At 33.8% G+C, this 17462-nt stretch overlaps 1 protein-coding gene across 1 annotated transcript in view; it reads right to left on the bottom strand.

Moving 5' to 3' along the window:
* Positions 1–17462, bottom strand: part of LOC145678387 (spatacsin-like) — a 159311-nt gene that overhangs the window by 74665 nt on the left and 67184 nt on the right. The window contains exon 7 of the mRNA XM_081748468.1: positions 9259–9401. Coding sequence (XP_081604594.1) covers positions 9259–9401 — 143 coding nt within the window. The remainder of the gene's footprint in view (positions 1–9258; positions 9402–17462) is intronic.

The raw sequence follows: 17462 nt of genomic DNA, 5'->3' as shown, positions 1-17462 counted from the left end.
TTATTTGTACGAGGGAGCCCCTACACAATCAAGGGTGACAAAAAGAATAGGAAAAGTGTCTATTGATTTCAGTGGCGGATCCAGCACGAACTCCTGGGGGAGGGGAGGGAAAGTGAAACAGTCTTTTGATGATGTGAAGCTGTCACAAATTACCACTTAACTAAACTAAACATAATAGTGGGGTGAACCGGAACCCAGTCAGTTGAAATTCATGTGAAACTTTAATTTTTGCCTTCATATCAAAGTTTTGGTTTCAAATAAGAATTTCAGTCCAAATGGTCAATGATCAAGTCTCGTGGGGCTCTTCAGTGTAGGCTAATACGGACCTCTTATGAGAAAAGGCAAAAATATTAACATGTTTATAACTTTCGAATTTTTCGTCTATTTTAAAGAAATATTTTGCTTCGTATTAAAGTGTTGGTTCCAAATGACAATTTCAGTCCGAGTGGACAATGATAAAATCTCCGGGGGGGGGGGGGTCTTCAGTATAGAGGACTACGGCTTCCTTATGGGAAAAGGCAAAAATATGAAAATCCTTATAACTTCGGAATTTTTCGTCTATTTTAAAGAAATTATTGGCTTCATATTAAAGTCTTGGCTTCAAATGACAATTTCAGTCCGTGTGGACAATGATCAAATCTCGGAGGGCTCTTCGGTGTAGGGGTTTCGGCTTCTTTATGGGACAAGATTCACGTAGTTGATATTGCAAAATTGTTTTGTATACATGAGTGGAAACTTGCACCATTTGGTTAATTTTACCTCTTATAGTTTGCAGATTCAAATTCCAAGCAATAGTTACTTCGCAGAGCTAAAAGAAGGCACTTACTAGTTTCATTAAAATGAAATGTCTTTTATGAGAAGTCATGGAGCAGACGAACGAACAGGCACCCAAACGTTGGTTGAGTCGTACGGTTGAAACTCGTTAAGCTCGCTTGAATTATTATTATTATTATTATTATTATTATTAATATTAATATTAATAATAATAATAATAATAATAATAATAATAATAATAATAATAATAATACTGCATTGACCTTTGGTGCAGGGGGTCCGTGGCTCGATTCCACTTCGCGCCAAGTAAAATTTGAGGTGGACAAATACCGTGTGCATGGGTATGTCTTTTCTTGAGATTTCCCATTTTCCTCCCACTTTTTTCATTTCACCATTTCATTCATTATCATTCTCCCTTAGCGTAGGTGCATAATCGTCCAACGTTAAACTAGATATTGCAATTTCAATAATAATAATAAAAATTAATTCAACTGAAACGACTGTAATTTATGTTGACAGCAGTTATCATAAATATGCAACCATTATAAAAACAATGCTTTGAGTAGAAAGATAATCCTTTCCAAGTGTTAACAAATGCACAAGAGATAAGACACGTCTCGAGAAAGAGACGAGACGTGCTTTGTGACATCCAAGATAAGACGAGGCAAATGTTTTGGACACGAGATAGCTTGTAAAATGTCTCGTCTTGTCTGGAATGTCTCGAAAACAAAAGTCTAAGTTTTAAAATTATTTTTCAAAATCTATTCTCTCAGAAGTAGTTCTCTGCCTTAAAATTAATCACGGCATTTGTGATTTAAAAAAGATAAACAATGCCTAAAGTTAATAGTTAACTTTTCGAAAAGAAGCTTCATTAAGGGTGAACCTGAAAGATGTCCACAATCTTCGGGAGATGATTCGTGACATCAAAAGGAGACAAATGGTCTTCTTGCAGTTTTCGAATTCAGCTTCGTTGTCGAGATACAGGGTTGCCAACTGGCCATGTTTGAGAAACTCACTGGGAATAAATTCAACTCCAAGAATAAACTACTACTCAGATATTTTTCAGGTCAATTGACTTATACCATGTTGTAAGGTTAAATATTTATTTATGAAGTGTGAACAAAATTCGCCAGAGTCTTTTCTGAGAAAATCGTCGAGAAAAAGTCACCTCCAAGAATAAACTACCCCTCGTAAATTTTTCTAAGAGAAATATCTGATACTGCAATATAGGGTTGTTAATTAAATATTGATTAATGAAAAATAAACAAACTTGTTAAAACCATTTTTGAGAAAATAGCTTTTTTCGATTTTCGGCTGTTGGTAAACCACACTTATTTTAGGTGGTAGGAAAAAAATTGGAAAAGCTTCTGTAGGAATACTATGTAAACCCTAAGTTTAAAATTTAGTGTAGATAAGTTGAACGGTATGGCCTCTAGGCGAGTGCATAGAAAAGTGTGCCGAACGGACGGACCGGAAAGTCGGGTGTCGAAAAGTCACATTTTTGGTATGTAGAAGCCATGAAACATGTAAATTCGTTGAAATCTGAATTTGATATATTATTTTCACAATCACTATATTTTCTTCTCTCTTTTGTCGCTCGAAAAAGAAAAGTCTGAGTTTACCACAAAAAGCTAGGGAGTTTACCAAAAAATATTCAATTACAGGGCCACCGCACTAAACTTTTTCAATTCAATTTCTTAACTGTGTTAGGCCGCAGTTGTTACTGAAGTGTGTATTTGGATAATACGAATAAAATTATCTGATTATTCAAATACATCGAATGTCAGATTATCGAATAAAAAACTTCGATTGAAGAAAATCCACACCACAAAACTAACTTACACTTTGAGCACATTTTCATTAGACATATAATAGACCAATTAATGCAATCATTGTTTATGAAATATGAAAAAAAATCAAATGAATCATTTTTGAGAAAGTCGTTCAAAAAGAACACGTCAGGAGTAACCTACCTCTTGTGAATTGTTTCGAACAATGAGTTAAGATATACTTTTGGTTATTAATGAAATAATTATTTGCGAAATTTGAACAAAATCGCCTGTCGTTCGAGAAAATTGTCGGGGAAATAACCTTGACCCCCAAAATAAACTATCCGTTGTAATTGTTTTTCATAGAAATGACTTATACTAAAATATAGGGTTATTAATGAAATACTTATTTATGAATTATCAATAAAATTGTCTGAGTAATTTTTGAGAAAATCGTGAGGGAAAAATAACTCCCCGAATAAACTCTCTCTTGAGGATTCTTTCAGGGTAAGCGAGTTATTCCATATTACTAGGTTTTTAATGAAATATTTATCTCTGAGTACGAACAAAATTGCTTGACTCATTTTTGAGAAAACCGTGGAGGAAAAACACCCCCAAGAGTAAACTACCCCTCGCATATTTTTTCAGGACAAACGAGTTTTGCCATATTGTTCGGTTATTAACGAAATATTTATTTTTAAAATATGAATAAACTCTTTTGAGTCGTTTTTGAGAAAATCGCCCAGACAACACTCCACCAAGAATAAACTACCCCTCGCATTTTTTTAGGACAAACGAGTTATGCCATATTGATAAGTTATTAATGAAATCTTTATTTATGAAATATGAACGAAAACACTTGAGTCCATTTTGAGAAAATCACTGAGAAAAAACTCACCCCCTTAGTATAAACTACCCCTTGTAGATTTTTCTCAGATAAATGCCTTATACCACAAAATAGGGTTGCTGATTAAATATTGATTTATAAACAAGGAAAAAAACAAGATCGTTAGAGCCAGTTATGAGAAAATATCTTTTTTCTATTTTCATCGTACAGGAAACTACCCTTGTTTTGGGAGTAGGAGGGAAATTAAAAAAAAAACTATAGGAAATACTATGAAAATCTTAAACTAAAATTTGGTGCAGATAAGTTGAACGGTATGGTCTCTAGGCGAGTGCACAGAAAAGTGTAGCGAACGGACGGACGAACAGATGGACATGTATCGAAAAATAACTTTTTCGGTATTAGGGTTTCGGTTTTTCTATTTCGGTTTTTCGTATTTTCGATACGTGTAAATTCGTTGAAATCTCAAATTTGATTTTTTTTTCGAACACCATACTTTCTTCTCTCAGTTGTCACTTCAAAGTAAAAGGAACTCAGAACTACAGATAAGAGACACCTACTTTTACACATAGACATTTATTGATTTAAAACTGTTTTAGTTTGTGTCATTTCACTTCCAATTGAAAGGTTTTACAATGATTAACGGCATACCAATGACGAGACGGAAGTTTTCAGGAAGTAAATGCATTCAGAAGTCTAGACTGCATTACACCTATCAGCCTGTTTTTACTTTTGCAATTGTTGACAGCTGTAATTTCGTCCGAACGCTACATGAAATATTTTTTGGTTGACGTCATTGTGTTACTATTTTAGTATTGTTCTCTTCAGACTTGGTTGAAGTTTTGTCTTAACGGTTATACATTTTTTTCTTATTTCATCGTTACACATAAGAATAAAATGTTGTGGTGACTGGATAGATTCGAACCTACGAACATTGAGTTTTTATTCTTCCAGCACTTTACCAATGGACCAAGCTTTGTCTTCACGTTAACGCACGGTTACAGGGTTTATTACGATTTATATAAAATGGCTGGCTGTTAAAGTTTCCTGTTCACATATTTCGATAAAAAACTTTCATTGCTTCGTAGATACGTAGAGCAATGTTTAGATACACATTTTAGGAGAGTGCATTTTGGTGTATAAAATAATTTCATGCCAGATAAAATCTGGATAAGTTTTGATAACATGTTTCATATGTAGTTCTCAATAATAGGCTTGTTGTTCGGGATGACGTTCCAAGGTTCAGCATTGACTAGCAGTTTTTGCTATTAATATCCCTTCTAGCAATATTGGCAGTGGACAAAAGTTAGCCCGTGTTGAAGCTTTTTGCTCCTAATTTAGTTATTTTACTTTATTATTTAACAAATATATTCAAAATTGTCAGCAGACACGTGTGAAGTAATTTATTTCGGGAGGGGTCCGACTTCAATATTAGGATAAATTATAATAAAATTTTAAAAGATAATCCCCAAAATTAGGCTAAATTTACAGAAAAGTTGGGATTTCAGAGGGGGTCCGGACCCCCTGGACCCACCCTTAAATGCGTCCTTGTTTGTCAGTAACGTTTCCTCATTTTGAAACCCTCAAAAACTTCGGATAGACTATATAAAGGAAAGCGAGTTATTTTCGATGAAATATCACTTCAAGGAGACGCGTCAGTTTTATTGCACATGGTGGTATCCCACATTCACAAGGGCAAGAATTCCTTTCCTCTGATTCTCTGCCATTGTGCTCTATCGAAGGTTAGGTTTGTAAAGTATTACTTCTACGAACAAGCATGACTGGCAGATAGGAATACTGAACAGAACACCACAAAAATGCATGCTCAACTTACGTTTATAGCTACCCTTTGGTGATTTGCCCTCAAGGTCAATCGAGTGGTAATTCAGTTCCGTCTCTGTTCTTAAGCCATGTTCGTATTACTTCGAACAGTTTTGATAATGAAAAGCATGCCTCTTAATATAACAGACTTCTTTCGCGTAAGAAATCGAAACTCAGTTAGTCAGAGCAACTAGTCTGTACGAATTAGGTTGTTAGTTAGTTAGGAGCCCAGTACGAGTGAGGGTTTTTATTACTATTGTTTTTATCTTTTTTATGTGAGGAAAAATCAAATTGTGACATCGCGATATCAAATGTATTTGGTTAGGTAGCTTTGTCTGAGCTAAACTTTAAACATCAGTAACCGTCGAAATTATTTCACTAACCGATCACTTACTGAACATTTCAAACACGTCAAACCAGTGGCATAACATGAAGGTTAACCTCTCCTCCGCAGTCCTTAGTTATGCGTCCGTACTTTCAGAGGCGGAACAAGGGCTGGGCGACTGCCCGGGGCGCCAGAGAAAGAGGGGCGCCAAAACGAGCCTCAAAAAGTAAATTTTATAATGTCTTTTCTACTGACGTTTTTGGTTTATATTCTTGTAAAGTAGTGGCAATTACATGATCTTTTTCCATTTCACTATGGAAGAAGAGAGTTTCATAGTACTAAGGGGGCTGTATCGAAAAATGGAGAGATGGCATGGAAAATAAAGAGTGCCGGGAATTAAGTATTGTTTGTTTGTTTGCTTGACTTTAGCGTTCCACGGTTATGCCTTACTGGCCAAGGGAGATGTGGATACTAGTAATAGTGGAATTCGAACCACTTTTATCGTTCAACAGTAATCCACCGGGAATTGGACCCGGTGCCACAGAAGGCAGGCGCGCTAGCCACTAGACCAGGGGGGCGGAGTTTGTATTGTTTAAAGCGGGCCATATTCTTTGTGAAGTTTTCCTAGGTAATGGATTTCTTTTTGAAAAATGGGTTTAAAACAGGGGCGTCATTTAGGGAGGGCAGGAGAGGCATTTGCCCCCACTGAGTTTGAGATGTATATAGATTTTATCATTAGAATAGTAGTAAATCAGTGAAAAACGCGAAATTTTACTTATACCAAGAGGTCTTGCCCCCCCCCCAAAGCAAAATCTGAAATGACGCTCCTGATTTAAAATATTAAAAACACTATGATAAAATGTAAAATATAGGCTAGTACTAAGGGGAGGGCGCCAAAAAGTCATTTTGCCCGTGTGAAAATTTGGCCTGCTCCGCCCCTGCGTACTTTCTGTATATTTTTTGGCCTTGCAGCTTGTGCGGTCCCCACGCCACAGGGTTGCGGGGGCTCTATTTACACCTACGCTTCGAACGTAATTCAATAACTGCTTAAGAAATTCTACCATCAGTGTGGAAACGGGAATATATTTTTCTAATAGTCCCATAGAACTTTCACTCAGAACGCCAGATGCAATTTTTCAGAGTGGGCTCTGGCTAAGTAGAAGGAAGATCTGTTTCCTAAGTAAGTTCCTTTCAGAAAGTTTGCTATTTTTTAACGGTGATGTAAATAAACATACTCATCGTCATTAGCTCGACACCAAACCATCCTGGACAAATCCCTCTAGAACAATGATCGGCAAAAGTTATTCTGCCTAATTTTATAAGCGACTCAAGGGTGAAACACTTGTTAACGAAAGCAATGCTGTGTATATACTGCCTTGTTTCTGACAAAATATAAAGTGTTTTGTAATCTTTAGACACTTTTCCTATTCTTTTTGTCACTCTTGGTTGTGTAGGGCAGCCTCGAACAAATAAAGAAGAGGTAATATTACAGTCAAGGGGCGCAATAAATATATTAGGTATTTCTTTTGTTACCTAACCATAACGGCCTAGGGTCGTCTTCAGTAGAATAAAAAATGCTACGTGATATTCCATTCACGAAGGAGGAAAGGATGCTCTAAATATATTTCTTATTCATTTTGTCTGCCCTGCTTCTCAGAAATTATATACTTTCTGTTGGAGGGTGCTGAAAAGAGAGGGGGGAAATAAAACGTCTTGCCCCCTCATACATTTTAAATTTTGTGACGTGGTTGCTCAAATTATTACTAAAGAAAGCACTTTAAACTAAGATGTCTAAAGTTACTACATTATGTAAGGGTGGCATATTCAGGAATAATAATAATAATAATAATAATAATAATAATAATAATAATAATAATAATAATAATAATAATAATAAATATGAATGTCTTTGGAGAGCCGAAATTATGTGACACAAATCATTATAGGTAGAGCTTTAAGATGAGTGGTCATAGGGGAGGAAAAAACAGGATTTTTTTCTGTCTAACTCTCTAACATTAAGATTATGTGCTGAAGGTAAGAAGCGTCATCATTCTACAATAAGTTGCTTTTACGTAGAATATCAATTACTTGATTTCTCCTCTTCGGGCAACATTCCTTATGTAGTAAATTCAAAACAATTTCAATTTAAGACAAATATTTATAGGGAAAATTAAACATTTAATAGGGAAATCTGTTATCAAAATATCCAAACACGTAGATAGAAGACTATGTAGTGAGAAACATTGTGAAACTTTAAAATTCTCCAAATTAGATTTAACATTTATTGGAAAACATTCGTTATGCATCAGTGAGCAAAGGGAAATAATTATGAAACTGTTTGCAAACAAAAATTAGAGACACTAATGCAAATGCGACGACATTTTCTCTTTTTTTGGTATCGTCATGAGTTTTACACATATGTTACAATTTGATTCTTTCCCAAATAAAAAATAAATAAAATAAACTTAGTGATAAAAATGACAACAGCACTTCCACGGGGTTCGAACCCACTACCTTCGGCATACAGACTCGTTGCTTTAACTAACTGAGCTATTTGCTTTCTTACGTAAACTGAACCTGTTCTACAGTAAAGACGATTTTTCATTACCATTGGGCTAACAATTCGTCTTTTTCCATAGGTAATTTCCACTATTTGCTCTATCTATACGTTAATACTTATTGATAATACACATACTGGAGTTCACTGATAATGCATATAATAAGACATATTAGAAATATTTCGTTAAAATTTTCGTTTGTAGATCTAATCCACGATTCTCTCAATGACATAGATGTCGCTGCTTCGTGTTGAACTGCAGAATTCCCTCGCGTTCTTGAAAATTTCCCACTTTAGCAGAGTTGGTAATTCTCGAGATTTCTGTCGATTTAATGTTTTTTGCTTCTAATTTATTTATTTTAAGCTAATATTTAACACCAATATTAAAAACGGGCTTGTTATTAACCTGTCCTGCTGGGGAAACCTTCTGAAATTTCGAACATATAAAGAAAACGGAGATATTTTCAAACAACTTCAAAATAAAGAGACGCGTCATTTATTTTGCTCATAGTAATACGTATATGCAACAAAATCACGTTTTGCATTATTCTTCTAAGAATCTGTTTGTCTCCTTTCAAGCACTATACTACCTGCCCTATGGCAATCTCTTTTTTTTTCTTTTTTCTTTTTCTTTTTTTCTTTTTTTTTTACGTCTCGGATGGGAGTTCTGATGGTAGAAAAAGGGTTAAAGACAGTAACAAGAACTGTAACTGGTAGTAATGTAAAGTGCAAGGAATATACAGTCTTAGATAAAATTCAGACACGGTGTCAACCATAAAAGCACACATGGTTTGCAACAGAATCAGTAAACGTTGACTAGGTTTACTTAGAGAGAGAGAGAGAAAGAGAAAAAAACTAGTTAAAGTTTCTCGTTTTAGAATCAAAGGAACATAAATTTCCTGAAAAGAAAAGAAAGAAAGACAAAATACACACACACAAATACTGAACACAACAATAGGATTTGGCTACTCTTGAAAAATGAACGGCTGTGACATGGCAAAAATAACAATATATTTATAGTTTACCAAACGTAATGAAAATATAAATGAAATACTTTAACGCTAATATATTTAAATAGACATATATTGATATCAGGAAAATAGAAGTTCAGAATTTAAACGATCAGAGAATTATACGACACGAACATGTAAATACTCTAAATACTCACCATTAATTTCCACTCTTCATTCTGAGTGAGACTTGATACAAGATTTCGAGATTTTCTTAGAACTCGCATTATTCCCTCCATATTGCAATCTGCAGTGTAGCAATCATGAGCTCGTATCAATAATTCCACTACAACAACGTGGACTGAAATCAAAATAAGTTATTTTTTCATAAGAAGTATAACGAACTTTTCATCAAGAGTTCCCGTATGGTGTATCTATTCTTTTATATGATAAACCAAATTTCTAAATGTTCAATTTTTATTTTGAAAGTATATTAAAATTAATGTGCTATTTATTGATGTAAAATATTTTATTTCTACCTATAATTACACATGTTCAGTTAAATTTATGTTGAGATGTTTTTTGATCTAAGTTGTTATATTCACAAGATTACAAGATCATAAAGGTACTTTACAGTCGTTCGTTTCATATTTGAGTTTGCTCGTACTTTGTACATTCTTTTACTTTACCCTTCCATGTAGCGATTAATCATACCTTTGATTTTTAAATTAATTCTTGTACTGAATAGTAATGTTTGAACTTAATGTGTTTTATATATTCTTCGTTTGTATATTCTTATTTTCTCCGAGTATTTTTAGTTGTAAAGATTATTCAATTATCTGTTTTACTTTATTTAATTAAGGTACTGAAAACAGTAAATTGTTAATATTGTTCCTTTGAACTTTGACACTTTATGGCGGATGATGTTAGTGTTCTAGTAGTCTATATGACAGACCTGTTATGTGATAAGAAAGAAGACAAAGAAATGAAAAAACAGATATAAGTCTAATCACGGTAAAATTAAATTTCAATTGATCTGTAACCAAGAATGATCTGGCTAAACTTTCTTTTACAATTGATTTTATCGTTTAAAAAAGTCGATATAAAATGATGAACAATTACTCCATCTAACCAATATATGGTATTTGGAGGGTTTAGTTCGCATGTACATAGTATTGATGTGAGATTATAAAACAAACATAAAATGATTTACAGAAGTGATTATACATATAGATAAAATATTTTACATTGTTATACATATATTTCTAGATAATCTCTAACACTATAAAATTCTTTCTCTATTAGATTTTTAAGTTTCGTTTAAATTTATTTAAATTTTTCTCTATTTTTATGTGATTGGGCAAAACATTGAATATTTTATTTGCCTGGGGTCTTGTTGTGCCAGTGATAATCTAGTAAAGTACAACTTTTTGTTTTGATCTCTAGTATTGTAATGATGATCTTTCGCTTCATCTTCATTTTGCGTTAGACTGAAAACTAATGCTTCATATATATAGATAGATGGAACTGTTAATATCTTTAACTTTTTAAAATGCGATTTGCAGCTTGTAGTGTAATGTAAGTTTGCAATGGTACGGATAATTTTGTTTAATAAATATAGATTTGCTTTCAGTTGCGTTACCCCAAAATAGGATGTCATACTTTATGATAGGGTATATGGACCCATAGGAAATTTGTATTAAGCCTTTTAGAATTAAAGTGTCTTTTAGCACTCTTAGAGCATATAGCCTTGGATTTAGTTTATGTATAGTTGCTTCAATATGACTACTCCATCTGAAGTACTCATCTATTATAATACCTAAAAATTTTGTTTCGTTGACTAGCTGTATGGATGGGTCGTTTAGATTTACTGTGGATTTATTTATATTTTTAGCGTGTGCTGAGTGGAAAAATATATATTGTGTTTTCGTATTTTCTAAAACCAACTGATTACTACCAAACCAAAAACGAAGTTTTTTTTTTTTTTTTTTTTGTTATGTCATGTACATTGTTAACAAGAGATTTTGTATCTTTTCCTTTGATAATCACTGAAGTATCGTCAGCATAGAGTATAATTTTGGTATCTATATTGTTAAATAGATCGGTTATATATAGTAGGAACAGGAGTGGACCTAGAACCGAGCCTTGTGGCACTCTATATTTTGTTTCTCGATAAGTCGATTTGTATTTCATTTGAGTATTACCTGTATTTCTTATAATTTCGACTGATTGCTTCCTATTTTCTAGGTAAGATTTGAATAATTTGAGATAGTTTCCACGTATGCCGTAATGTTCTAGTTTTTTCAGTAGAATATCACGGTTTATTACATCAAATGCCTTACTCAGATCGTAAAAAATACCGAGTACTAAAAATTTTTCATTTATTACTTTTAGTATATGGTCTATTAAGCTATAGGTAGCGGTTTGGGTGCTTTTGTTGGGCACAAAGCCGTGTTGCTCGTTCGTTATAATATCCTGGCGTATGATAAAGTGCAATAGTCTGCTCTTTATTAGGTGTTCAAATATTTTACTGAAAGCGGATAGCAGCGAGATGGGATTGTAATTTTCGACGGATGTGGAGTCTCCCTTCTTGTACATTGGTCTTACTTGAGCTATTTTAAGAGCATCAGGAAAGACATCATTTATTAAGCACTGATTAAATAAATACGTTAGATGCGGTGTCAATGACTCTTTACATAGCTTTATTATTTTTGTCAATATTTCGTCGTTTGTTGACTTATTTTCCTGCAATTGACTAATTTGATGCAATACCTTGTTTTCTAATATTGGTGTAAGAAATATGCTGTAAACAGAACGCGGTATCACGTTTGCTAACAGTTTAATGGCTGTATTGGATTCTCTTATTTTTACTAGCTTGTCAGCTGTTTCCGTAAAATATCGATTAAATTCGTCACATATTTGAATAGGTTCATCTATTATTGTATCATTAATGATTAACTTTTTAATATTACTTACTTACTTGTCTATCTATTATGTGCATGTGATCCCTGACAGCTGGCCAGAGAGACTTGGTTTTATTCCTAGAATGAGTAATGATATTGGTGTGCCTGTTTAGCGTTTCTAATTAATGCTTTATAGAATTTAATAAAATTGTTTATTTCGATTTTTCTATAAGGTGAAACTTTTTTTTTTTAAGTAATTTTAGCTTCAGTTTACTGTATTCTTTAATTTCCTGCGTTATTCAACTTCTATGCGCTGTTTTCTTTACTGCACCCTTTGTTTTTGGAAATGATTTGTAAAAACTAACGTTGAGCATAGTAAGAAAGTAGCAAAATTTGTCTTCTATCCCATGTTTTTCATACATAGTGTTCCAATTTACGTTTCTTAGAAAATCAAGAAATTTATTTATATATTTTTTTTTGTTTAGTATTCTAGTTTCCATTTTTACGTTATTGTTTGTGTGATTGTACTCCAAGTCTATTTCTAATAATTGGCAAGTGTGGTCTGAGAGTCCAATAATGATTTCATATTTTATGTAATCTGCATGTAAATTAGTTAGCGCATTGTCTATTGCTGTTTTTGAGTGAGGAGTTATTCGAGTTGGTTTTTTGATTATATAATTTTATGTTGTATGAGTTTATTAAGAAGAGTACTTCCCTTCTTTCCTTCGTGTTTATGAAAAAATCAATGTTGAAGTCCTCGCAAATTAGGATATGTTTTTTATGTATTTTTCGTCTCGTAAATTAAGATATGTTTTATATATTTTTCGTATTTTATCTAAAAAGATATTAAGGTGCGTCAAAAAATGTGTAGTTGTGCCTTGTGGGCTTCTATAAATTGCTACAACAATTAAACTGAGTTTTTCCAAAAGAGCTGCTGAGTACTCAAATTCAAATTCCGTGGAAATATTACATAATTCCGTTAATTCTTTAGCGTTGCCTAGTTTAGCTGAATTTACTAGTATTAGAGAACCCCAACCCCCTTTTTCTTTTACTTCTACAAAAACTACTTATTACATATAATTACTAAAATTTATAGTATCTAGATTACCACGGGTACATCAGTGTTCCGTAAGGCAGATAATTTCGGGGGATGGTTTTATTGTATTTAGTAATATTTCCAGTTGAGTTAGTTTTGAGGTAAATCTCTGTATATTGTGTATCAAGACACTGACAATAGTTTTATTTTGTAAGCTTACTTCTAGGATATCGTCAAGAGTTTACGGATGAGAGTTCAATAGTCCCATTTCATTTGCAATGGTCACATCGTTTCCAGTTTTTTCTCTTGTTGAAGGTTTTGTTCTTCCACTTCCCCTTTTGTTGTTTCCTTGCTACACCGCTCTCATGATGTGAAAGGTGCGCCACTAGTATTGGGAGACCTGGACTTCTTGCTTGCCGGGGCGGAGTCGGCGTCATCTTTTTTCTGTGGGAGGTTTGTTCTTGATTGACAGATCGTTCGGGAGTTTCAGAAGTTTCCATTGTACTGGGTTGCTTGTCTTCTTGCCGCACCATTTCTTGATCCCTACCGCTGTGGAAGTCATTGTCCTCAAGCTGTGTGTGTGACCATTTTTCCCCGTCAATAATTAGATGACGAAAGCGTAAAATTGCATGTTTTCCTTCTTGACGTGCTTTTGACAAATAAAACTATTTTTTTTTTTTTTTTTTTGTTCATTCCTGACCAAAGTTGAGTAGTCCTTATTCACAAATATTCTTGTTCCACGTAGTTTATTACGGTTTTTAAAAATATATTCCCTCTTCTTTTCACTTGAAATCTTACACACAATGGGCCTGAGTTTGTCTGCAAACTTTCTGCCTATTCGATGAGCTCTTTGCACAAGTTCATTATCGATATTAATATTAAACCTATCACGTAACACATCACAAATCTTCTTTTCCGTGTCAGACCAAGTTTCACGATCAGTTTCTTGTATACCATAAAACACCAGATTTTGCTTATGAGATCTGTTTTCCAGGTCATCCACCTTGTGCTGATAATAATTAACAACGTCCTTAAGTTCACCGAGTTCATTAGTTTCGCGCCCAAGTTCGTTTTCAATGGTGGTAACTCTGTCCACTAGTTTAGATACACTTTCCCTCGTCATCTTCACTTCTTTCACCAGTGTTTCACTTGATGCACTAAGAGATTTCAACATTTCTTCAATTTCACTTATGTCATTGCGCTCACTACGTGAATAAGGTCCTGGATGTTGTTTAACTCCTCCAATAATTAATAATGCAAGAATCACCACACCCTAAACAAAGTATGCTTTTGTGTAGTTTGGTTTGCAATCAAGGGACGAACTCGAGGTTACTTTCACTGCACTTCTAAACAAGCCAATTCTGGCTTGCCAGACTTCCAACGATACTCTCATTGTTCACTTGACCGCGGGTGTTCCGGAGAGAGAACCTGCACGTGCGTCCTCACTGACTGATTCGACTGAACTGTCGAGTCATCCGAGAAATTGAATCTTTTTAGTATCATAAATATAAGCCTTTGTGCGGATTAATATTCGAAACAATAAAATTGTTTGCTGGAACTGAAATTGAATCCGACTGAAGGAAAAGCTTCAACTACGTTTTTGTATCCGAGTATTTGTTTCTCTTACTGAAGGATGTTTATAATAACAATAACATGATTTAAATTCTTATAGCCACCCTTGAGTTCAATACCCGTCATCGACTGTGCAATAACAATTGACACGTGAACAAAATTACAGCTAGATGTTTCAAAATTTTCGATCAACCAGAAAATATAATTCATGTTGCACCTTTCTGAACAGTACAAGCTGTACCATATTCCTTTCGAATCTCCTAACAGTACTTTCAATTTTTCACACCAAGGAAACGGATAGGCAACTAACATTATTTCAAATGATAATTACACTGCTTGAAACGAATTACTCAGCTATTTCCTATTAAGTTAATGGATAATGTCGATGACAGAACGGAGTCGCTATAGAAAGACGTAAGCATAATATATCTATATCTATATATGTTGAACAGCATAGAAATGCTGATGATTGAAGATAATAAAATATTTTTTTTGTAAAACTAAGTAATTGTTGTCTTTTAAGGATGAAATGAAATAATTTTCTCTTCTGCTATCAATTATTACAAACGTGATATTAGACGGAAGATATACTAAATATTAATTTGTATCCATTATTATGGCTGTTATCGAATAAAAGAAAAGATTATCTTGGATAACAATCATGTAATGGCTATTTATATAACGTGCTAATTGAAAAAATAAGTCTCTTGAATTGAAGAAACAAAAGGTTTTAATTTTTTTCATTATCCATAACAATAAGTCCATTGTTAGATCAACAAGCTTATATTCACCTTGTAATCATTCGATTTGAAATATAACTAATACATATAGAATTCTAGGAACGCTTCCCAACTATAAAATGAGTTTCTCATTTTCTGAAAAGAGATTTGTTTAGACCATTCGAAGGTGTATCATATTGTGAAGTTATAGCTGCTAATGAGCACAAATAATGAAGTTATGCCACAACAAATATTTCAGAAACGGGAATCAAGACAATAGTAAAATTTTAAGATAAATTCAAATAACTTCACGTGTACTTAAGCAAGATAGAAGAAATTTTGGTGACATTATATATACCACAGAGGCAATCCCGAAACATTATCATTAACGCTGTAAATAATGCAGTGCTGCCAATTTGCTATGTAATATTTTATTTTCAAATGAAACATTATGTTATTACATACGCAAGATGTCTGGATAATGGTGAATAAAAAAATATGCCTAATGCGTGGCAGTATTTCAAACTTTAAGTGTTACTTTAACCATTGCTATTTTTCTCGTGTATTTTGCAATCTACAGATCAAAGCTGTAGTAATCAATCTACTAAAAAACATTTGAAGTTTGCAACACTGTTAGCATTAGACATGTATTCTTATTAACCATTATCCAGTCATTTTATACACATAATATAATGAAAATGAAATGAAATTTTTGAGTTTTCGTCCCACGGTTATGCCGGTTAGACTAAAGGAGACCGTGATAATGAGAGATGAATGAAATGGTGGAATGAAGAAAGTGGGAGGAAACGGGAGAACCCTGAGAAAACCCACGCACATGGTGTTTGTCCACCACAAAGTTCACTTGGCGAGAGCAGGGCTTGAACCCGGGACTCCAAGCAACGGAGGTGAACGCTCTACCACTGAGCCACCGCGGCCCCGCATAAAATAATGATGTAGTATCATTTGATATAAAAAAATAGATACCAAGTTGGCAACACTGCACAAATGGTAGTGTTTCTGGATAGCTTCTATAGTGTGTATAATGTTGTCGAATTTAATCTAGATTGCTGAAACAGATTTGAAGTTGTATGATACTTAAAGTTATTTAATTCATCTTAAATATTTACTATTGTCTATTTCTCGTTCTTCAAGTTTTTATGGTCTTAACTTCATTATTTATTCCCGTTAGGAGCTACAATTTTGGAATGTGTTACACTTTCAGACGGGGTATCTAAATCACTTTTCAGATTATGTAATACTCATTTTACAGTTGGGAAGCATTCCCGGTTATCTTAAGAAGAGACTGGAGAAAAGAAGATTTAACCTTACAGAAGCTGGAATTCTATTACGCCGAACAGGTCTGAACATATCTAATTTCCTGTAAAAATAATTACTTCATCTTTCGTGACAGTGCCAATTTTGCTTTTTATTGTTTTCTTTCTTTCTTTCTTTTTAAATTAACAAAGTAATCTATCAAGTGGAGACCCAGATCGGACTTTATGCTAAGATTGCCGCGGGAGACTCAGGTTCGATTCCAGGCGGGAGCTCATGTGGTTCGGATTCCACGTTAATCAGTAGGTCCCGTCTCATATAGCCTCGCTGCTGCAGGGAAAATTAAACTCAAAATCAACTCAACTTTATGATAAGAATTTTCCTTGCAAAATAAAAGTTAAAAAATTAATGTCAACAGTGTTGCGCGTTTCGACGGATGGACTGAGGACGATGACGCAAAATGTTATATAAGTATTATGCAAAGTAACTTACATCTTAACTCTTTTGTTGCAAAATCCCACTTTAGTTTACAACACCTATTTTTGTTTATACTTCACTGTGATATTTGTCTTTAGTCGGTAATTGTATACGGAACATTTGGTAGCAACAATGTGTTAAAAGAAAATCATTAGTCTCAGGACCTAATGTGTTGCATTCTCCTGCCAACTGGCGGCGAATTCCTTGAACTAAAGCAGTAAAACACGAATGATTACAAGAGCCTTGCTTCGTTCTGTTGAGATGCATTTGCGAGTTTGAAGCTAGCTGATTAGAGCAGAGAACAACCCCGTATAAAAATAAAACAATCAGTGACAATCAGATAGCTGGATTTTTGTTAGATTCTGATTCAGTTGTGTCAGAATATAAAAAGGATGATAAGAATTTTATTTTTCTGCTGGATAACTGCCTTTCTTCGGGAACTA

This window comes from Thermobia domestica, chromosome 2 (assembly GCF_964235325.1).
Source record: "Thermobia domestica chromosome 2, izTheDome1.hap1.1, whole genome shotgun sequence".
Classification (NCBI taxonomy): Eukaryota; Metazoa; Arthropoda; class Insecta; order Zygentoma; family Lepismatidae; genus Thermobia; species Thermobia domestica.
This window is presented reverse-complemented; position numbering and strand designations above follow the sequence as displayed.